Source organism: Adiantum capillus-veneris, chromosome 30, assembly GCF_014529385.1.
Source record: "Adiantum capillus-veneris isolate H3 chromosome 30, ASM1452938v2, whole genome shotgun sequence".
NCBI classification, from domain to species: Eukaryota; Viridiplantae; Streptophyta; class Polypodiopsida; order Polypodiales; family Pteridaceae; genus Adiantum; species Adiantum capillus-veneris.
Window position 1 is genome coordinate 7,152,663 of NC_140960.1, and position 24,235 is coordinate 7,176,897.

The 24,235-nt window shown below is 43.7% G+C and overlaps 1 protein-coding gene across 2 annotated transcripts in view; it reads left to right on the forward strand.

The window, feature by feature from the left end:
* The window catches only part of LOC147417494 (SET domain-containing protein), a 150,565-nt gene that overhangs the window by 110,680 nt on the left and 15,650 nt on the right, over positions 1-24,235 (forward strand). The window contains exon 13 of one of the 2 annotated variants that reach the window (XM_086507598.1): positions 18,453-18,704. The exons of the other annotated variant lie outside the window; for it this stretch is intronic. Within the exon in view, the coding sequence (XP_086363724.1) occupies positions 18,453-18,704 (252 nt within the window). The remainder of the gene's footprint in view (positions 1-18,452; positions 18,705-24,235) is intronic. 2 annotated transcript variants of the gene reach the window in all.

Consider the following 24,235-nt stretch of genomic DNA (forward strand, 5'->3'; position numbering starts at 1 on the left):
CTGAAGGTCAACTGTTCCGGCCCGATTTCGGCAGCATAACTGTACTAGGACCCTTCACAGTCAGTAGTCCCACACATTGAATGTCTTTCCCGACGCATATGGGCACTTTGCAAAACCTGGCGAGCATCTGCAGCACGCTGAGTTCTCTGTTTTTAGCCCCGAAAATGCGCGAGATCACCTGTACAGCGGTCTCCTTGCGTCCTCGAACCTCCTGGGGGTATTAGGGTCCGTTTAGGGCCAAAACCCTAAACCTGCAAAAATACACAGCAGGCTGTAATTTACTGTTTCGGGCTCCGTTTCGCGTGCCGGTCGTATCCGTAGCAAGTCCTCGAGCTCCGCACCTGTAGGGCTACTTGCCCTTTGAGTCGGACGAGATTTCGGACGTGAAACCTCTCTGAATTCACCTGTACCTGCGGGGGATTAGCCGCTAGCTAATCCAGTACCTGTGCAAGAGGCTCTTGCCTCGGCAATTGCGCATGAACCCACACAACTATACATTGGTCAATTGAAAAGCCCACTAGAGGGGCATAACATACTGCCATAGGGGCGAGAGAGAGGGCAAATTGAAAAGCCCACTAGAGGGGCATAACATACTGCCATAGGGGAGAGAGAGAGGGTAGTGCGTAGCGTGCAGGGCATCACTCCTAGCACCGCACTGTACATAAGAGGGAAAGGAAGCACTCCATAGCTCTTAACCTGTGTGACAAAAGCTGCAAATGAGCCCCTTTCCCTTCAAATTCAGAGCCACTTCTTCCTTGAGGAGGCAAGTGCACAGAAATGTGCCACTTGGCGCATTTATAAGCATTTTCCCGTTTCGGGTTGCCGCTTAAAAATATCCTAACCGGTTGCCCAGTTGACTTCGCTTCAGAGTAATAAAATGTTCTCCTTGTGATTCCGGAGGTAATGACGCGAATACATTTTCAGGTCCCAAAATAGCAGTTCCCTAAATTTTAGGAGATGCTGCCATTGTATCTCTTTAGGTCATCTGACCCCTTTGTACACTGCAGCCACACCCAGAACTGAAATGTAGCCTCTGTAGCAAAGGATTCCACTTTGGCTAGTCAATGACTCCACTCTGGCTAACCATAGTCCTTGTCCAACCTTAGTGCTCTCTTGCCCTCAGGCCTGGACTCCCTCTGGACGGTTCCACACTAGCTATGCAATGCAGGGTAGTTAGATTTCCCGAGGGGTGTTTCCAAAGAGTGAAAGTAAATAAATAATAAGAAAGAAATCAACAAAAAGGATAGATAGTAGTCACACGCTGATGACATACCCCCCTCTTGGAATCTCAAACGTCCTTGTTTGCATCTATGTCGTACATGCTCATAGTCAACACTGATGTATTCAACACCTGTCGATACATGTACGACACATACATGCTCATTGTCAACCCTAGTGTATTCAACACCTTGTCGACACATGTATTGCCTGCGTGTGAACCCTGTCCCAATGACATAGTGGTAGCTTCGCACTCTGCCATTGCTTTGAGTCACTAACTTTCCAATGACAAAATGATAGCCACACATTTTGCCACTGTCTTATAGTACACGTTGGATCCCGTAACACTTTCGAGCATACCTAAACCGACAGTTTAAGAATGCAGTTACACATGTACCCTTTAATAGAAGCAATTATTGTATCCTTGACAAACTCACAAGAAATACTCACTTCTATAGCACTAACCAAACTTTTGGACATTCCATAAGAGCAATTGCCAAACTGACAATCTGTACAGCTCTAACATTGATGTACATGTACTTGATTTGAGCTCACTTTAGATACGATGTACATCATTTGTTTCAGAAGCCATTATCACACTCACAATCCATGTAGCTTTGAAACTCAAGGGGTCAAGGTAGGTTGCAAATCGAAGGCTTCCAGGTAAAGTGATAACACAGTTGGTGATTCTGCAAGTTCACCTGCTTCCATCCACTTAGCATCCATTGGTGGATAGTTTCCGAACTTTACCAAGTAACGCCTAGCAACCTTGCCTTTCACTTTCCTTTCTTTATGTGCCAAAATCTGTTCCGGGACCAAGATCTCGTCAAGTTCCTCGACTTCCGGCTGATCTTCAGCTGGCATATCTTCTGGCACATCACCCACATAGGGTCTGAGAAGACTCACATGAAACGCATTGTGAATCTTCCAACTCTCAAGCAATTTCAGCCTATATGCAACATCATTGATTATGTCGCATACTTAAAAAGGCCCATAGTAACGCATGCTGAGCTTGCCCTTCATCTTCTTTAACCTTGCCTTTTCAAAGTGTAGAAGTACCCAATCACCAATTGAAAATACCAATTCACGACGGTGACGATCAGCTGGTTTCTTTTGCTTTGCCCGAGTCTTTTCCAAGGCCACTTTGACCTTGTACATTTCATCCATGTCCTGAACATACTTATCTGCTTCAAATATCTTGTCCTTTGTATGCAGTATGGGAGGAACTTTCTTGTCACCTTCAACTATCTCAAAGGGTGCCTTGCCAGTTGATGAATGCACTGTATCATTGTATGCATACTCCACCAATGGCAAATACTGCTTCCACTTTCCTTTATGCTCTGACACCTATTCTCAAACAAGCCTCTCTAGAACAAACTTGTCATGCGTGGATCACGGTCGCTAACAATCGACTGTGGCATGCCATGATACTTGAAAATATTGCTCATAAACAAGCGTTGCATGTGATCTGCTTAATCTTCTTCTTGACAGGAATAAAATAAGCCTGCTTGCTGAATCTACAAATGATGGTCCAAATACCATCGTTTCCTTTCTTCGTTCTCGGAAGATCAAAGATAAAATCCATAGCAATACTTTCCCATGGTTTATCTGGAATAGGTAGTGGTTGCAATAACCCTGGTGCCTTTTGCCCGTCAAACTTGACCTTCTGGCAAATTAGCCATTCTCGCACAAAGGCATCCACATCTCTTCTCAATGTAGGCCAGTAGAAGAATGTCTCAACCGCTTTAAATGTAGCATCGATACCACGATGCCCTGCATACGGTGGGACACGACTCTGTTCCATAACTTTGCGTCGCAATGGCTTTGTGACACCTAATCTGCCATACGTCATCATGAACCCATCTTTGAGAAGATAGTGTTCATGACGTTGTCCATCCATTAGCTGCTCGAAGACCCTTGCAAAATCTTTATCATTTGCATACTGTTCCCTGATATGATCATGTTTATAATGATAAAAAATTGACATAGCTGAAATTTGTGGCTTCCTTGACAAGGCATCAGCCACAACGTTCTTCTTGCCTTCCACATGCACAATCTGAAAGTGGAACATGGACAAGATATTTGCCCATCGCATATGCTTCTCAGCTAAGGTCTGGCAACACAATGACTAGATCTGAATTCATCTTTTCCTTTAAGAGATTAAAAGCTGAAATCTCTTTCTGTGTCCATCTAAAGTTGACTGCCTTCTTTTGAAGATCATGTAAAGGTGAAGCAATCTCAACGAAATTTCGATTAAACCTTCTGTAATAGGAGCATGGTCCCATGAAACTTCGGACATCGTGCACCGTCTTCAAATCTGGCCATGACTTGATCGCTTCAACTTTTGCAGGATCCATTCTGACACCATTCTTTGAGACAATGTGTGCCAGAAAGTGAATCTCTTCCAGAAAAAATTCACTTTTCTTTGCATTGATGAGCAACCTATGACTGCGTAGCTCTTTGAACACACTGGCCAAGTGATGCCTATGCTCCTCTTCATTCTTTGAGTAGACTATCATGTCATCAAAGAATGTATCAACAAACTGTTGGTGTGGACGGAAAATTCTGTCCATCATCCTATTGAACGTAGGAGGAGCATTTGTGAGACCAAAGGGAATCACTAAAAATTCGTAAAGGCCAAACGTCGTTCTAAAAGCAGTCTTGTGCACATCCTCTGATCTAATGCGGATCTGATGGTACCCACTCTTTAGATCTATCCTGCTAAACATAGCTGCTCCTCCTAATTTGTCCAGACTATCATCAATTCTAGGTATAGGGAACCTATTCTTGATGGTATTCTTGTTCAGTGCACGGTAGTCGATGCACATACGCCATGAGCCATCCTTTTCTGCACCAACAACACTGGAGAACAGAATGGGGATGAACTGGGCTGAATCAGCCCCTTTTCTAACAGCTCCTGTACTTGGCTCATTATCTCTTTCTGCTGAGCCGCACTAACCCTGTACGGAGGCTTATTTGGTGGGCTACTGCCTGACACCAAATCTATCGCATGGTCCTCGGGGGTCTCTCTGGCGGTAATTGAGACGGTAATGAATCGGAAAAACAGTCACTATGTTGTTGTAAAAACATTGACTTTTATTTATCTAGCCCAGATAAATTTGATTCATCACAATCTGACACTTCATGTGCAAAAACCAAGTACGTAGAAGGATGCTTTTTCATTACAGAAGTAATAGCAGAAGCTGATATAGTGGGAATAGACTCCCCTTTAAGCTTTACATCCAGACTTGAGTCTTTCCCTTGCTCTGTACAATGATCTTTTTGTTGTAGGTATCCATGATTCCCTGTACACGAAATAACCGAGGAATACCTAACAACACATCACATCCGTCTAGTGGCATGATGTAAAATTCTTCAGCATCTACATAGGATTGGATATGTAGGCGCAACTTTCCGATGATGGGTGTCACAGGCTTTGTATAGCCAGGACATGCCAAACCTGCCTCTGCTGTATACCCCATCTCTTCAGGTCTGATTCCCAACTTTGAAGCCAATTCTGGGGAAATGAAGTTGTCTTTGGCACCTGGATCAAAGAAGATAAGCACTGTTTGATCCCTGACCTTCCCCCATGCTCTGCAAAGCTCACTTGCATCTGAATTTGGCTTGTCGCCCACCATATCTGGCACTAGACCAGCCATGGGCTTCTTTCCTTTCCTGTCCTCCTTGTCTTCAGAATCAGCTGGCCTTTTCTTTTGAGGACAAGTGTAAGCAATGTGGCCAGGCTGCTCATAGATAAAGCATTTGTTCTCTGACCTCAGGACCTTCTTTTGCTCTTCCGACTTGCGAGGAAAACGTCTTTTCCATTTCTTTGCTGGTCCCTTTTCTGATTCAGCCGTAGCTTTGCCTTTCCCTGCATTGGCTGGGTCCTGAGTCCCTTTAGGAACCTCATTGGGAACGTGCTTCTTCGCTGAATTTTTCTTGGCTGATCCTTCCTTGACGCGAGTATTGAATTCACAATCTTCTCCCTTGAGCAAACCATTGCCAGTGTTTGCTACCTCGATGAGCTGCGTTAAAGTAGTGAGTTTGGTCTTTGTGCAGTACTTTCTCAATCCTTTGGGTAGGCCACAACAGTATTTTTCAATTTGTTCTGTCAATGGCACAAACGTATAGGAAGTTACTGGAAGTAGAGCTTTCCGAAACTTCCGATTGTAGTCATCGAGATTCTTGCAAGTGGCAGCATTAAGCTTTTGTCATTCTGTCATGACATCTGCTTCAAGTCATCAGATAACCATGCTGCTGCAAAAATCTGCTTGAAGTAAATCCATGTGGACGGAGCTTGCCCTTGTTGGAGGAATGAGAGAGCCTTCTTCCTGTCATCAAACCCTGTAAAGGTCGTGAATGTCACACCTTTGCCACCTTCTTTGTACGGAGTTGGCCTCTCCAGCGGCGTTAAGTTGTCATATGGAAGTGATTGAAACATGGGAACACTGTTAGGGTTCATTTGTGTTCCCTGACCGCAATTAAGTTGACCTGGAAATGCCATATTTGGTTGTTGATTTGTAATTCCAGCCATACCAAAATTTACCGGTGGCATCTCAAATTGGCCCTGAGTGCTTTCAAACCCTGGTAGCATGCCCGTGACACCATACATGGGGTTAGGCATCATCGTTTGAGCACCCCCGAACACTGTTCCTGGCGTGTAAAACTGATTTCTAGGTGCATGACCAGCCATGCTTTGGAATACCTATCCACCTCCAAAATAGCCAGGGTGTACTGAAGGTGGTGGGAAGACTTTTTGCATAGCTTGTAGGTTGCTTCCCTGCCCATTACAACCAACTATAGGCTGCTGAAAAGTGGCAAGCTGAACTCGTACAGCTTGAAAGACTGGCATCTCAGCCACCTATTCTTGCGCCTTATGCACAGGTTGTGGAGACTGCATGTTCTCCGTCGAGTATACAGGTGTTTCCATTGACTTTGGAGTATGAATCACCTGTGCTCGAGCCTCAACAAGCTTTTGAATATGATCCAGTGACCAACTTGCTGAGACGGAAGAGAAGGTTGCAGGAAGGCTAAAAACCTCGGGTTCTGCATTACTTGTGTGAACATAGCCACAGCAGTAGCCAACTGGGTCTTGAATATATCATCATCCGTCTGTGGTGGTCTTGAAGACTCACCCACTTCATGTGTCTGTTGACCTTGCGAAGAGGAAACCTCTTCAGTTACATCATCTGGTCTGTTAGCCATAATTGCAATTTCTTGTGTCTGGTCTATGATCCTCCGTGTCTTCAAGCCCAACCTTACCAAGGCTCACTTCTATGGGAAAAAGTGATTTAATCCCGGCGATGGAACCATGAAACCGGCTTGTACTTTGAAAAAGGGCGGTAGAGTTTAGACTTAAACCTTATTTGCTTTCACCCATTTAATTTGTCGTGCACTTTACCTGTACTTTCAAGACAAAACAAAAGGGGAAAGGGATACAGGTTGCCAGAATGCACGTGTATGAGAAGACCGACACCACATTGGCCCCTAACTTAGGCGCCCCTTTCGGTATTTCTTTATTGTTTAAAAGAGAGAATAAACGTTGTGGTTCCCCTACAAGCTGCCCCGCACAAGCTTGGCTGAATTTCAACTGTTCCGGCCTGATTTCGGCAGCATAACTGTACTAGGACCCTTCATAGTCAGTATTCCCACGCATTGAATGACTTTCCCGATGTATACAGGCAGTTTGCAAAACATGGCGAGAATCTGCAGCACGCTGAATTCTCTTTTTTCAGCCCCGAAAATGCGCCCGATCACATGTACAGCGGTCCCCTCGCGTCCCCGAACGTGCTGGGGGTATTAGGGTCCGTTTAGGGCCAAAACCCTAAACCTGCAAAAATACACAGCAGGATGTAATTTACTGTTTCGGGCTTTGTTTCGCGTGCCGGTCGTATCCGTAGCAAGTCCTCGAGCTTCCGCACCTGTAGGGCTACTTGCCCTTTGAATCGGACGAGATTTCGGCCGTGAAACCTCTCCGAATCACCTGTACCTGCGGGGGATTAGCCGCTAGCTAATCCAGTACCTGTGCAAGAGGCTCTTGCCTCGGCAATCGTGCATGAACCCACACAACTGTACATTGGTCAATTGAAAAGCCCACTAGAGGGGCATAACATACTGCCATAGGGGAGAGAGAGGGCAGTGGTAGCATGCAGGGCATCACTCCTGGCACCGCACTGTACATGAGAGGGAAAGGAAGCACTCCATAGCTCTTAACCTGTAAGCCTCAAATGAGCCCTCTTCCCTTCAAATTCAGCGCCACTTCTTCCTTGAGGAGGCAAGTGCACAGAAATGTGCCACTTGGCGCATTTACAAGCATTTTCCCGTTTCGGGTTCGCCGCTTAAAAATATCCTGATCGGTTGCCCAGTTGACTTCGCGGCAGAGTAATAAAATGTTCCCCTTGTCATTCCGGAGGTAATGACGTGAATACATTTTCAGGTCCCAAAATAGCAGTTCCCTAAATTTTAGGAGATGCTGCCATTGTATCTTTCTAGGTCATCTGACCCCCTTTGTACACTGCAGCCACACCTAGAACTGAAATGTAGCCTCTGTAGCAAAGGATTCCACTTTGGTTAGTCAATGACCCCACTTTGGCTAACCATAGTCCTTGTCCAACCTTAGTGCTGTCTTGCCCTCAGGCCTGGACTCTCTCTGGACAGTTCCACACTAGCTATGCAATGCAGGGTAGTTAGATTTCTTGAGGGGTGTTTCCAAAAAGTGAAAGTAAATAAATAATAAGAAAGAAATCAACAAAAAGTATAGATAGTAGATATGTTCACATCCCCAATCGTGGACCATTTTCAATTGTCGCATGAATGGTCTTCTTAGAATGATATCATAGTTGTTCTTCCTGCCGAAGTCAATAATAGCAAAGGTTTGCTCATATTCAATGCCACAAGAAGTAACAACTGCGTTTTCTAGCAGTCCTAGGGGCCTTTCTGTGTGTCCGTCTGGAAGCTGCAATTTCATCCTAGTAGCCCTTATTGCTAGTTTTTCCCATTTTTCCCAGATCTCTCTTGTTGCGATAGCAACGCTAGCTCCGCTTTCAAGGTGTATGGTTTTTTTTTTCCCCGAGAAAAAGATCCTTCTAAGGTGTATGGTTTTTACACCTTGGAATTCCATAGGAAGAGTGGTGGTCCCATCTTCTCCCTCATAGTACTCGCTACCTTGTTCAATGGCACTGGCCGAGTACTTAGGTGAGGCATTTCTAGCTCTTTGATCCCTTCCTCGATTTGAGTCATTGGTTTTTGACACCAAATTTCTCTAGGCATTTTCCCATTGTAGCCCACATGTTTGGTCTTATTTCGAGCAACTCGGCTAATGTTATCGTACAGATGACTGGTGTCGACAAATGTCTATCAGCCCTTTTGAATCGATGACGTTGTTGGAAAACAGTCTCTGTGATGGGATTGAAATAAGATTTGATGATAGTGTTCTTAGTGAATGGAATTGATTGTCGTAGATTGTACAGATCCTTTGTCTCCCCAATACGATTCGACTTCTAGATTCATTTGAGATCCAACCTCAAATTCCTCTATTGGTGGAAGTGACACTCCTCTTCCATCACCCGTTTGGTTTACTCGTTTGCTTATCTCATTTGCTTCATTGGCCTCTCTGACTTGTTTCCACAATTCGTCAAGAGCATCTATTTCCTTAGCTCTTAGGTATAGCTATGTGAAATTCCTTGAAAGAGTTATCCGTGGTATTCAACACTATCCTTGGTTTTGATGTGGGGTCTTTGAGCTTTGGTCCATGCTCGTGGTTGGAATCTAGCTCTTTTTGTTCCTTGTTTTGTGGGATTACTGGTGTAGGTGGGACAAGGATCACACCCTCAGGTTTTCCAACTGGTGGTTCTAGTAAAGCTCGGGCTATTCGAATCATTTTCTGGCTCTTTTCAAGCCCGTCCTTTTCTAGTTTCGCATATGTCATCCACCTCTGTTCTTGGGTTTGGTTGTTTTTGAGTCGTGTTTCATAGGCTTTTAGGAGGGCGTCCATTGGCTCATCAACCTTCTAACCCTCTCCTTATGTTGGCTTATCTTCTCTTTAGCCAGGGTAAGCTCCTCAGCTGGGGATTTTTTCTCTCGTTCCCTACGTGCTTTCATCCTAGCCTTTCTAGCTTTACAACTATTCCGTTGCTCTTGGTTTTTTGATTAGGTGTGTCGGTCTTTAGTTCACTCGTCTCTAGACTCGCATCAGTTTCTGTTTTCTCTGTCTTCGGGTTCTCAGCAGCTTCCTTTTGAGCGTGTGCTCTTGTCACTACCTGAATTGGTTCGACGTTCTCATTTTCCGAGCTATTGAGTAGCTGAACAATTCTTGAGACATTCGTTGTGATCTTTCTGACTCGGTTTGGATTTTTTGGACAGTCGGGGATCAAGTGAATGACACCACAGTCTAGACAGTAGTCATTTACTTGAGTGATCTTTGTCCGAGGACATTGTTTAACCAAGTGGTTATCATGACTTTTGTGACACTTGTGTTGAGGAGCTTTTTTGTGCATTTCCTCTTGGCTGTAAACATGCTCTGACCTAGCTAAGCCTCTACACTTTTGTCCATCTCATACCTTCTTTCTGCAGATCTAAACGCAGGAGATGGAGGTTGTACCGGCCTCATCACTCCATGTGTTTCTCTCATCATCTGTCGCTTTGAAGGGCAGTACCCGCTTTGGTTGTTATAACACATTGTAGTTGGTACTAGCGCTTGTTTGTTAGATGCTTCCATCATCAGCGTGTATCTCATGTCTACAGGCATACTAGCACCTGGCAGCAGAGGTTGTTGTCCTAAGACAGGCTGCAGCCTTGAAACTCCTACTGGACCTGGCGTATTCCCCATAGCGTATCTAGGTGGAGGAGGTGCTACTGGAACAGGCTGTACATACCTCTCCCTAGCATATTCCATGCTATAGTAACACTCTTCTCTCGTATGGTTTGCCCATTTTCTCTCAATTTCGCACTACTTACGCTCCCTTGGATCCGACTTTACAAGAGGAGTTAACCTCTTGACCGTTTCCTCCTCGATAAACTTTTCTTGATCGATAGGTGCCGTTGGTTTTTCTATGGACTCACTCATCTGTGAATCAGTGTGTTGAGAAGATGTGTCGTCCTCTTGACTCTTACCATCATTTTCTTTATATTCCTCACTGTTATCCACCAGATAAAGAGCTTCTTTGATCAATTCAATTAGCGTCGAACTCTTTATCATGTGCAGGTTCTTTTGAAGACCCGCATGTCTCATTCCTTGGATAAAGATCAACATTAACCGTGCTTGCGTAAGAAGTTCCGCTCTTGGACACGCTCTTGGACAGAACTTGATGTATCTCTTTAGACGTAATGTCACTTTGCGTACTGACTCACCATCTTTCTGCTTGATGTGTGAATTTGCGAGACCGTATTGTGAGATATGCCTTTCTGTGAGAATTCTTCGATGAATTCTTCAAACAGCTCGTCTAGAGTCTCAAAATACGTCTTTCCACTGAGTTGAACCATGTAGCTGGCATAATCTTCCAAAGTCAGTCCGAATGCAGCAAACTTGTTGCAAAATCCAAAACTTCCTATGCTCTAATTACTCTTTTGAAAGCCGCTACATGATCTCTCGGATCTTTATCTCCGGAGTATTTCTTGTTTACCCATTTCTAGATTTGGGATGGTCTAACTCGCCGATTGTGTACAAGTCTAACCATAGACTCTCCCAATCCTTCTCTCGCTTCAGGCCTTCTACTATGGCTAGATTCTTCTTCGAAGGGATTGGTCATTCTCTTGGAGATTGGTCCATTAGGAAGATTCACTTGAGGAGGCATGTCTGCCACCTCTGTGATCACTTCATCTCTCGTCATCGCTCTAGTAGGGAATCCAAGTGGCTCCCTTTTCTGAATTCTCGTAGGAATTCTTGTGTTTGGTGGAGGTTTCTGCGGTCCTTCATTGACTAAATCTCCACCCATTTCTAATGCAGACTGTGGGTTTGTGCTTTGTACAGCTCTGTATTCTCGTCCATACTTGTCAACAACTATAGATTTCCATTGATAGTCGACTTCGTATGTATAGACATATAAGAGCTTGTAATCTGTCAGCTCTTCTAGGTATGGCTCTGAGCACTTATAAAGGTTGGCCTCAATGTCGTCAACGTATTTATACAGTCCACTCTCATGATCTGTCATCCAAACTCTCTCAACAAAATTCTTTATCAATTGCAAGTTTGGAAGATCCATTAGTGGCGGATGCTTCTCTATCATTGGGATTCCTAAGCTTGTATAGGCTGAGTTTGAATCTAAAGTTGGCATGATTTCTAGGCTTAACAACTCTAGCTTGATGTAAGAAGACTTATACCAATGTGTTCAAATGCTTTGGTTAGGGAAAAATCAAAACTATGTCCAAACCCGTGAGCGTTTTCTCACAATTCTCTCAAATTGTCAGTTTTAGACACCCCTAACTTCCGGATGAATTTTGAGGCCTTAATCGATGTTTTTTCGGATGTTGACCAACAATGAATGACCCGAAGGGTCTTTAATTGTTGTTCATGGGTTGCACTAAATCTTGTAGAGCTACTTTCGAGCTTCATTTTGATAAAAAAAAGTTTCTGAATCCGATATTGGAAGCTCAAGTTATAGTCAAAACAGTAAATTTGTGCTTGGAGACTTCATACGCGTATGATGTCTACTGACTCAGATTTGCTCCAAACTTCAACTGTAGACTCTCCTTGATGTACTCTAAGCACTCCAAGTCTCAGTTTGTGAATCTGACACTTTTCTCAGGTCTATCAATCCTTTTTCTGTTTGGTTGTCTGCAACTTCCCGGGGAGGTTTACTGAGCCAAAAGTGATCCAAATTGAATGAAACTTGGTCTCTAGGCCTATTTTGTGATGTCAAACACTTATGTGAACTCAAATTTAAGTTTTGACCTCTAATTTGGCACTTGAGACATCATACGTGTACGATGTCTTTTGTGGCAAAATGAAGTGACTTTTGTTCCAGTGACTCTTTATCACTCAAGCAACTCTCAGCAACTTTCAGAATTCAATTTGAACACTTTCAATGCAAGTTAAGTTATGACCAATATAAGCATGAATCTTGTCCAATTTTGTCTTCTGGCAGTTTTTAGCCCAAATGTGCTCCAAATCCAATGAAATTTGGGTAGGGTCTCCCTCTTATGCTCTAGGACATTACAGTATACTCATATGTCTGATTTGACCCAAATCTGGCCTCTAAGACATCATACGCGTATGATGTCTTTTGGCTCAGATTTTACTTAGATTTCTACCCAAGGTACTCCTTGATGCATACAACAAGAATATGTGATCACAAGATATTTTGGATGTCAAAATTGCTCAAAATCACGACTTTTTCACCTTTACCTTCTTGTATCTGCAAAAATCTCTTTAATTGCAAAAGTATGTGTCCAAATGAGATGAAATTTTGCAAGCAAGCTTAACACATCATTCTCCAACCCTCTATGTGGTCAAAAGTGCAATTGGACTGTCAGATCTGGCCTTGAGACATCATACCTATGTGCTCAAAATCAGCCTAAATTTGGTCTATAAGCTTGTTTTGTGGTGTTAAACATTTTAACACCCTGGTAAGCTCAAATGTCAATTTTGGTCTCTAAAGGTTCCCTTTAGAGAGACATCATACGCGTATGATATTTAACTGGTCAAATTGAAGTGAATTTCACTCGAGAGGTTCCTGCATTACACTCGTAACTCACAGCAAGTTTCAGAATTGAATTTGACAACTTTTTGTGCAAGTTATGATCAATTCAAACCTTTACTTTGCCTAGATGCGTCTTGTGGCTTTTGCAAGCCTAAAATGCTTCAAATCTAATAAAATTTTACCTATATGCTTCCTAAATGTTATAGATCACAAGGGTGCACTCAGATGTAACTTTTGACCTTAGATCTGAGCTCTAAGACATCATATGCGTATGATGTCTAGGTAGTCAGAATGGACTTCTATTTCTACCCAAGGTGCCCCTTGATGTGTACTACAGGAATATGTGCTCACAATAAATTTTGGAACTAAAAAATGCACAAAATCACCACTTTTTGACAAGGAAATCCTCTAAAAGAGTAAATTCCCCTTAACTCTCAATCTATAAGCTCAAATTATATGAAATTTGGTGTATGTGCTCAACATAACATATAGAAGATGGATATAATGTCAAAAGTTCAAATTTGCTTATAGGATCATCTCTTAGACATCATACGTGTATGATGATTGCTAATGAATTTTTGGATAGAATTCATCCACGAGCATCCCCAAGTCTTGACCACTAGTTTTTCAAGCACTTTTACCAGTTTTCATGCAAAAATGTGCTCAGAATCACAAGTTTCTCTTTTTTCGTTTCTGAGTTGACAATCTTGGTGGATCTTATCCAAAGTTTGGGTACAAAAATAAGAATGAATTGAAGTAAAGTGAAAGACTAAAATCATCATCATCATTAGTGCCTGGGGATGCCCGGGATCGGGCGTTGTCTGAGAAAGTACTGCATCGGTCGCTGAATAGCTTCGTCAATGTCCACCTTTGTAAATAGTCGTACTTGGCATTTCCCATCTCGTGCTAGAATAGTCTTGATCCTCTGATGGAGCCTCTGTTGATGTCGTGGTCCCCCTCTTAGCTGTGGGCGTCTTGCTCTCTTGAGCTCAATGGCTCTGTCAACTAATATACCTTTGGTATAAGTGGGCTTTGAAGTCTGCTGTGAAGCATGCTCATTTGGCTGCAGAGTCCTTGCTCTAAAGAAGTCAGTAATCTCCCTCTGTCTCCCATTGCGTGATCTCCTCAAGAGACTCTCCCTATGTCTGCGCAGCTCTAGCAAAAACAACCTGAGGCATCTTTGATCTTGATATCTCATGACTCAAGCCAATGGTCCAAAGCCTGTCTGAATAGACAGTGAAAAAGGCCTCGTATTTCATAGTATACCAGACAATGGCAAATGTGATGTAACGGTCTCTGGCTCTATATGACACAACTGGCATATCCTCGCCTCTGTTGGTATTCTCCTACATCTGCCAATTTCAATCTCTAGCTGATGCGATGATGTGCACATCTGACCAATGGGACATTGTATCCATAGGATACATGAGTGTCCATATAGGCCGGTCTGATCACATATCCGTCTTTTGCTAGTTGAAGAAGATGCTCTCTATAGAAAACCATCTTCGTGCCCAACTCTTGTGTCGGCTGTATCCATGTGCTCCTGGTATCTAGCTGAATCAAATCTTGACGTATGAGTCTAGTGGTCTCTGTCCATGTGAGAGATAGGGAGGGTGCATCCAAGGAGTACTGGAACAGAGGCAGTCTATCCATGCTGAAGCCATGTGACTGAAACCATGATATCATCTGCCCATACTAGCATGCTATGCCCCCCTGTAGCGCTAGCTGGAGAGATGACTCAAGGGCTAGCCGAGCATATTTGTCTCTGGGAAGATCCCATAAATTATGCATGAAGGATACTCATCTAGTAAGGGCCTCGACCACGAGAGGGGGGGCAGCTAGCTTGGCTCGAATAATCTCATGTGGCACTGAGGCCTTAGCTCGAAGCATCTGAGAGATCATAGAGACTAGAGGCCTCTCCATACATCTCCAACCATCAGTGCTACCAGATCTGCCATGGTGGTCCACGACGGTCCCCAAATTTGAACCCCATACAGCATAGCTGAAGCCACTAGAGTGTCGAAAAGCCACAACTTTGTTCGAGGTTCCTGAAACTGAACCTGCGAGAACACATCTTCTCTAGTCCTCCCAAGGCTGCATAAGCTCTCGTCAATCTAGTTTCTACTGCTCTCCTCAATGAAAACACCAGTCCACTGAAGACTACCCCAAGCCTCAAGGTAGGTATATGCATCTGTATACTCTACCGTCTTCTCGCTATATGTAAAAGTGGGTGCTGACCTCCCGACCCACTGTGGTGTTGTGTTAAACACCATAACCTTGGTTTTCCCCATGTTAACAGACAATCCACTATCGTGGGCAAATGTGTACAAAGCATCTAGATGGCGCTGCATCTCCTTCGGGGAGTCAGAAATCAACACAATTTCATCAGCAAACAACAACGGTGGGATCTGTAACAAACTGCTGACATGTCAAAGCCCTAGAGAATGGAGCCAACTTACAGATGTGGCCAAGGGGCCTAAACTATCACAAAGTGATGACGTGGTTGCCCGAGAGCAAAAACCCTAACTCTAATTTCTGCCAGAAACCCTAATCTTGAAAACCCTAACCCTAAAACCTGCAAACCCTAATTTTGGGAACCCTAACCCTAAAACTGCAGAAACCCTAACCCTAACACTAACCCTAACCCTAACCCTAAGGGCAGCATGAAGATTTCCGCATTTTGCACTGGCTGATGAAGTGGCAAGTTGTACGGATTTCCGTGATTTACGCTGGCAGCTTTTGGCATTGCTTTTTGGACCAGAAGCTTTTGAGTTTTAAAAGCTTTTTACTGTAACTGCTTTTTAGGCCAAGGGCCTTTAAATATGAGGCTAGGGCTCATTCTCTGGCATGCTTCCTAGAGAAGGTGCAGAGTCTGGAGTATCGGCTTGTACTGTGTTGATGCAATATAAAGAAATACTGAAAGGGGCACGAAGGTTTGGGGCCAATACTCTCTGGGGTGGAATTCCGCCACTCCGTGTCGCGTGTCGCGTGTCGTCTCTCTCTTTCAGTTCAATTGTTATTGAAGTGTTAAAAGTCTGTTCAGTCTGTTCTTTTCTATTGGCACGTGGTGCCCGTCTTGTGACAATGGTATCATAGCATCATGCGTGTGCTTTTGTGAAAGCAAACCGGTCCTACAAAAGAGCAGACAAATTTTATTCGAGGTATCTTCGCCCTCCAACCTGGACTTATTAGCCACTCCCACCCTTACTTCATCGCCCATCGGGCGCGCTCCCGTCTTCACCGCTTATGTCTTGCAGGGCATAAGCCATTAAGATCACTTGCAAAGAAGGATCCGATATTTATTTCGAGTCACTGTTTTTCTCAAAAGCAGTACCATGCAGATGTTGATGTCAATAGCTACCAAGCCGCACACTCCAAGTACTTGGCAAGCTTTCAAGAAAAAAATTTGTCCGAAGTTATATGGTTTCTAACATCTTCCTTCAGAGTGCAACTTTTTGCAGAGTGGGATATCCTGAAATGCGTGCCATGGAAACCCTAGCAGATTATAACTTGAAATTTCTCGACATCTCTCATTAGATGTCTCTTCACGAGCAGATGACCTTGGAGGTTCGATGTGATTGCTATCTCTTGGGACTACCATCACCGCCAAAGAAACACTATCTATCCAAGAGCTGATGGACCATGCTGTGCTCGGCTATGACCTCATGGAAGGAACCTAACCCTTATTTTTGGGGCAGGTTTCAAGATGGAAAGTCAGTTGACTTTTCGAGCTCGATTGATGTCGAGATTGCTTTTTAAGTTTGAGTTCTGTTTGAGAACTTGTTTGGTGATCCTGTTTGGAATTTGTATTTAAATAGATGGTATGTGTTTTGAACCTGTCTTGGTGCCGATTTGAATTGTTTGACTCTGGTTTTAATACTGGTTTCAATGATTGATGATTTTACTCCCGGGTGGAGTAGTGAGAAATGATGTTTGAGAATGCTTGTTCATACTCATGGCCCGGACCCTTGTGGTTATTTGCGGGGGGAGTATTGAATGATTGAAAAGTGCTGTTTTTTTACTCATGGCCCGGACCCTTGTGGTTATTTACGGGGGGAGTATTGTTGTTGTTACTCATGGCCCGGACCTGGATGGTTATGTGGGAGGAGTATTAAGAAGTCTGAGCAGTGGCTACTCTCAGCACCTCTAAACGATGCAGGCTGCGGTCTGGGGGGTGTTTGGTTGTAAAAGGCCTCTATATCTCATGGCCCGGACCTTTTTAGGTTATTTGCGGGAGGAGTGATGAGGGAGTCGTTGAACAGCTCATGGCCCGGACTTGGATGGTTATTTACGGGGGGAGTGTTCATGGGCAGCTTTATGTTTCTATGTCTTGTAACATGCATATGTGAGCATTTGTGTTGCATTGCGATCTGCCAACTACTGAATATTCCTAATTGGATGAGATTGCCTGGGTATGTAATTTTTTAGTGCATCAAGACACCCGTGGAAGATCAATACGGTTTGGGTGTGATGGCTAATTTTACTACGCCGGAATATCAAGAGTTCCGATCTGGATGAAAGGAGAAGCTAACTCCTTGATCAAAAGAGCATAAAGGAAAAGCTAACTCCTTGATCAAAACAGCCGAAAGGAGAAGCTAACTCCTTGATCAAAAGGGCAGAAAGGAGAAGCTAACTCCTTAATAAAAAGAGCAAACTGATTGTCCCTCGGAAATTTTTGAGCTAACTTTAGTTGTTTTGCAGATATGCTGTAATCGCGGACGATTACTCTCTTTCAAGAAGGGGAGATGTAACAAATTGTTGACATGTCGAAGCCTAAAGAATGGAGCCAACTTACAGATGTGGCCGAGGGGCCTAAACTGTCACAAAGTGATGACGTGGCTGCCCGAGAGCAGAAACCCTAACCCTAATTTCTACCAGAAACCCTAACTGTTGAAACCCTAATATTGGAAACCCTAACCCTGAAACTAGCAAACCCTAATTCTGGAAACCCTGACCCTAAAACCTGCAAACCTTAATTCTACAAACCCTAACCCTAACCCTAAGGGCAGCAGGAAGATTTCCGCGTTTTGCGCTGGCTGATGACATGGCAAGCTATACGGATTTCCATGATTTACGTTGGCAGCTTTTGGCATTGCTTTTTGGACCAGAAGCTTTTGAGTTTTAAAAGCTTTTTACTATAATTGCTTTTCAGGCCAAGGGTCTTTAAATATGAGGCTAGGGCTCATTCTCTAGCATGCTTCCTGGAGAAGGTGCAGAGTCTGAAGTACCAGCTTGTATTGTGTTGATGCAATATAAAGAAATACCGAGACAGGGGCGCCAAGGTTTGCGGCCAATACTCTCTGGGGTGGAATTCCGCCACTCCGTGTCGCGTGTCGTCTCTCTCTTTCAGTTCATCAATCATTATTGAAGTGTTAAAAGCCTGTTCAGTTTGTTCTTTGCTATTGGCACGTTGTGCCCGTCTTGTGACAGGATCCATGTCCCTGCCAACTGTGCTCCTCTATCACCATCCCTCTTAATGTAGTTCGCAACCTCATCCACATACGTGCCAAATAGTGGGTGGAGAGAGAGAGAGAGAGAGAGAGAGAGAGAGAGAGAGAGAGAGAGATGTTTAACAAGTATAATTTCAATCTCGTGCAGAACTTGACACTACGTTGGCTACTCCCAAGTACTCTATTACAAAAAGGTTTTTACAGCTCAGAAAGGCGTGACGCTTCAGATGCAATTTCAGCTGGCAATCAAGAATGCCAAAGTAGTTTCAGTTGGAGTGGAGTTCGAAAGCCACCATCCTTCTTGAACCAGTGTGTTTTCCCAGAGGAAACCCTTGCTGCTTTGCGGGTGGTTGCAATGAAAGAGAATGAAGTGCAGGCTGTTATTTCCATGCTAGAAGAGGTAAATTTCTTGCAGCTTTGTGGGTGCTTGCCATTATGGAGAATGAAATGCAGGCATTCCATGTTATACGAGCTAAATTCCACACATGCATCCGCTACTTTAGAAGAGCGTTACGTGGACTGCCTATCACTTTTGTTCTGCCTTGCTCTATACCTTGTCTTAAATTTAGTAGAATGTGTTTTCTCCCTTCTATAAATTTTACTCCTTCGGGACGTGTGGTTCTATGAGGGCAAAGTCCTCTTTGTAAGCATGGTTAACCAGGGGGGACGTAAGTTGGTACATATGCATGTGAATCACTACCGCATTAAGTCATGCATGAGAATCTAGGTGAGAGAGCCTGGAATGTGGTGGTGCAGCTTCTCTGTCAAAGGGAGTCAGGCTAGTGATAGCAAATCCATGCTCTGCCAGCAACAACGACCTTGTGAGTACCAGAGGGGACCTCCTCTTTTGAGGGTTGTCCGCTGAGGGATGTCGTTGCTATACTCTCTTCAGAGTTCAGACACATTACGTGAACTTGTGAATGAATGCTCCAATCTGATTAATTAATAGAAAGTCTGATTTCATTTAGTTAGTCTCCATTAGCAGGGCTTTTATGTGATTACAATTTGTGATTTTTTGCATTCTTATAGGATACGTATTTCTAATCTGATGAGCAAAGACTGGGTGTGGCATCCACCCATCTGCCATTCAGACTTACCACCAATACCAATGCAGTCAAGTTGATAACGTTTAATTTTCAAACCATGGACCTGGAAATTTTTGCATTATTTTAGTAGTAAATCATCTCAATTCTCCCATGGTACGGCAATACCGGCTTTCGAGGTTTTAGTCTGATGAATCGAAGACTGGGTGTGGTATCCACCCATCTGCCATTCAGACTTACAACAACTGACGCAGTCAAATTGACCTCCTTTATTTATATACTCAACTTTTTCTCTATTTAGTAATAGGTCATCTTGACTTTCCATGACATTACTGGCTCCCAAGAGAATCTTAACCAATTTTACCACCTTTTCACGATGGCTTAAGGACATGCTTATAAGAGAATAGGATAACACATAACGCTCCTCTTAAAGGGAAAAAACTTTATCCATCTTGGTTTCCATACCAGAGGTGAAGGGTTACCTGGACTTTCTGTGAATTCAAGTCAACATTATATGTTGCAGCAGCAAAATCAAAGCTGTACTGAGCAAGGTATGAAAGCTCTATCCCTTTGTGGTCTTGAAAACAGGTCCTATTGCCACCGGTTACTTGATCCCCATCTGCTTGTTGCATCTAATCGTTAACCCTCAGCATCTAGAGCTTCCCATCTCTATCCAGGATGCATATCAATAAAGCTGAAATTTTAAGAAAACTGGTGGGGAGTGGAGCAAGTGGTGGTTGCCGGTCTTGTCTGCAAGAGCTGGCTTCACTCGCAGTTCTCATTGGATGCTTATCTAAAGTGTGCAGTTGTTACTTCATATATTCAATTTACTTGAGAATACCTTTTTAGCATTCTACTTCAGAAATTAGTCTATTCAATTTATCTCCCTCAGCACAGCACAGTGGGTAAGGGCATCAACACCAGTATTTACATCTCATTTACATATGGCCAGGAACTGGTTGTGTGATGTATCCTACAGTCTAGGGGCATGTGCACACTACACTCAGCTAGGGGTCATGGCCAACCGTGGAAATCGCCCCTAAATGAGGATAAGGGCCAAAGGGGCCAGGTGGCAAATGGAGGGAAAGGATTTCCCATGCAGGGGGCGGCGTGGACGGGCCATGAGAGAGGGGAGTGGAGGGGTACCTGGTGTGTGTGTGTGTGTGTTCCTGCGCTGAGGATTGCTTTGTAGTGGGCTCACGACACTCGTATTAGAGCTTGTGCAATCCTGCAATCCTGCACTATACCGACATAGCCAAGCCTTAGTTCTGCCATAACTCCCCAACACCTGAAGAATTACGCGATTGATAAGATTCACTTGAGATGGCATGAGACCATTGATTCTCCTCTCAAGTCGGGAGGAAAGCTGAAAGGATAGACGAGTGCAGAAAAGCGGAAGCTGTACTCACAGAAAGAGCTGGACAGAGCTCTTGACCAGAAGATGAACCAGATAATGAAAGGCTTGAAGCACTCTCAGAAGATGAGGAAATTAGTGGATCTCCCCGGTTATTTGGGCCGAAAATCGAGTTTCAAGGTGGCAAGCAGATCCAAGAAGCGTGCTTATTTCGAGGATGCTCAAATTTTTCTTTGTCTTTAGAGAGTTCTAATAGTTCGTCGTCCTCTACTTCCAGAGAGGATGAGAAAAGGCGGAAGAAGCGGAGAAAAAGCAAGAAAAGCAGATTTCAGAAAAAGTCTAGAAGGCATGGAAGGCCATCTAGCAGTTCAGAGGAGGAGAGCTCATCCTCTCTGACAGTGACCAAATAAGCAAGAATACCAAGGAGTTCAAGGAAGGGGGTCAGGCCGTTAGGTTTGAGACGTTTTCAGGCTACCACGACACCCATCGAGCCCTTGAGTTTGTACAATAGTTTGACGTCACTTTCTCTGGACGTCGGTTCACAGAACACTCGAAGCTGCGAAGGGCGCCATCTTACTTGAAAGGAACTGCACAGACATGGTGGTCTACTATGTTGTTACGCAGAGAAGCACTTGCGATGTGGTTAAAAATTCAAGAAAATTTTCACGTCAACTTGGATATTAGACGAATATGAAAGAGATGTCATCACGGCTTGGCATCACTTGCGAAGGGCGGCATCTTACTTGAAAGAAACTGCACAGACATGGTGGTCTACTCTGTTGTTACGCAGAGAAGCACCTGCGACGTGGTTAGAAATTCAAGAAAATTTTCACGTCAACTTGGATATCAGATGAATATGAAAGAGATGTCATCATGGCTTGGCATCACTTGAGAATGACTAAGAAAGATACATTGGATGACTACTGCCATAGGTTTTAGAATACTTATCTGTCAGTATCTTGCTTTTGGAAGATTACTTTGAGAGACTAGATTGAGAGGTTTTGTTGTGTTTGCCAAAAGAGATTCGAGAGTATTGTCTGTAACAGAAGTTTGACTCTATTCAGAGACTTATGGGACATGCTAATCAATGATTTGGGATGCATGCTGGCTCATTGACTTATCTTATGGATAATTGAGTTCCAAATCATCAGGGCAAGAGTCTTTCAATAAAGGGAATGAATCCGAGGACCCGAATGACAGATCATCACAGGATTCTGGAGCAGTACGAGAATCAGATGATAGCACATCGGAGGGTTCCGACGAACTAAGGGAACCTTATGCAAGGTCATCAGAGGAGAAAGAGGAAAATTATGAATGCAGTGAAAGAGCTTCTAGAGAAGAGTCTCATTCCGCCCAATACATCACCTTATTGTTCGCCAGTGGTGTCAGTTCTAACGAAAGATGGATCTTGGAGAATGTGCATTGACTTTAGAGCTCTCAACAAAATCACCATAAAAAATAAATTCCCTATTATGAGGATCGATGATATACTAGACAAACTTTACCGCTCTACTTGCTTTAGGAGAATTGATTTGAAGAGTGGTTATCATCAGATCCGAATTGCTCCTGGGGAAGTCTATAAGACAACATCCAGGACGTCTCTTGGCTTGTACGAGTATTTGGTGATGCCTTTCAAATGCTCCAACAATGTTTAACAAGATGATGGACATGATTTTTTAGAGAGTATAGGTCATTTGTGGGCATCTTTTTCGACGACATCATCTTCTTCTCCATGAGTGAGGCAAAGCACAGAAACCATCTGTTACAGGTTTTTCCAAGCACTAAGGCAACATCGCTTGGCGTATAGGAAGAAGAGCGAGTTTTTCTTACCCAAGATCCGCTTTTTGGGACACATTGTCTCTGCGGAGTGTGTCAGAATGGACCCGGCCAAGATGGAGACCATCAAAGATTGGCCCGATTTGAAGAACGATGGAAGCTTTTTGGGTTTTTGCTCTTACTACCGACGGTTCTTTCAAAGATTTGTGGAGATTGCTTCTCCTCTACATGCTTTGATACAGAAAGGGGTTCCTTTCCCATAGGGGACTATCTAAGATTGCAACCTTCAAGACTCTCAAGAAGAACTGGCCCTGTATTGGCTTTGCCAGTCTTGCAAAAGCCATTTGAGGTGCATTGGGGTTGAAGTCTGAGCTTATGAGAGCCAAACGTTTTTCATACTAGAACAGGTTGCGTAGAATTTTGAGAAGGAGCTTTTGGTAGTTATCCATGCTCTTACTCAGTGGCGACACTTTCTACTTGAAGCCGATTTGGCAGTGTTCATCGATCCTCAGAGTTTGCGCTCTTTCTTGGCTCCGAAACAGCTTTTGGACAAGGAGATGGGGTGGGCAAACACTTGGTCACAATTTCACTTTCGGATTGTGCATGATCAGGGACAGAAGAGTGGTCGCGGATGCATTGTCTCTTGTAAGCTTTAGGTTTTGGCTATTTCAGCAGTTCATCACCACAGCTTCGAGGATATGGTACATTACTGCGCCACATATCCAAATTTTGCAGACATCTTTGACCGACGATAGAGTGGGGAAGTGGTTGTGGGCTATCCGCTCATGGAAGGCTATTTGATGCGGAAAACTACTTGTGTGTGGCACAAGCGTTAAGAAATAAGGTTTTGACATATTGCCACTGTCCACCTTTTTTAGGTCATCGCGGCATAGAAACCACCAGTGACGAGTGTGCAACGGTTCTTCTATAGGTTGAGGATCAAAAAGGATGTGGACGAGTTGATATGCTAAAAGGTCAAATTTGACAGGTATAAGGCACCAGGCCTTTTGCAACCTTTACCGGTCCATAGCCAACCATTTTTTATCTTCCCAAGACTCCGAGTGGGCATGATGACATTTGAATAGTCATAGACAAATTTAATAAGCAAGCTCATTTTTTTTTCGGTCAAGAAGATAGCTAAGCTCGATCATTTGGCTAAACTGTGTCCCCCCAAAATTTTCCAATTACATGGTATGCGTGAGTCTATTGTTTTGGACCCGATTCACTAGTTTTTTTTGGAGGGCAATCTGGGAGAACATTGGCATGCGGTTGCAGTTCTCGAGAGAGGAGTAATCTGAGATAGACAATTTAGTAGTTTGGGACTTGTTGAAGTCGTATATTTTGGATCAAAAGGTTCATTGGGAAAAGTATTTGCCTGTGGTGAAGTGTGCCTACAAGAACACAGTGCATATGGGGAAGGCGTCATTTGAAATCATCGAGGGTGCTGAGAAGGTTCCACCTATTCTACACACAAGGATAAGATTTTTGAAGCAGATAAGTATGATTTAGATCTGGCGATTGCTTTTGCCAAGGTGGGCGAGGCTCTTGAGAAGTCTCAAGCAAGGCATAAGAAGGCAGCAAACAAGCATCGATGCGACTTGCAGCTGAAGGAAGATGATTGGGTGCTTTTATGTTTTGAGAAGGCACGCCTATGGAACCAAAGGGCAAAGAGTGGCTTTTTCCACAGCTAAGTATGCAATGTTATGGCCCTTTTCAGATTCAAGAGAAGATCAATGATGTATCCTTCAGATTGAAGTT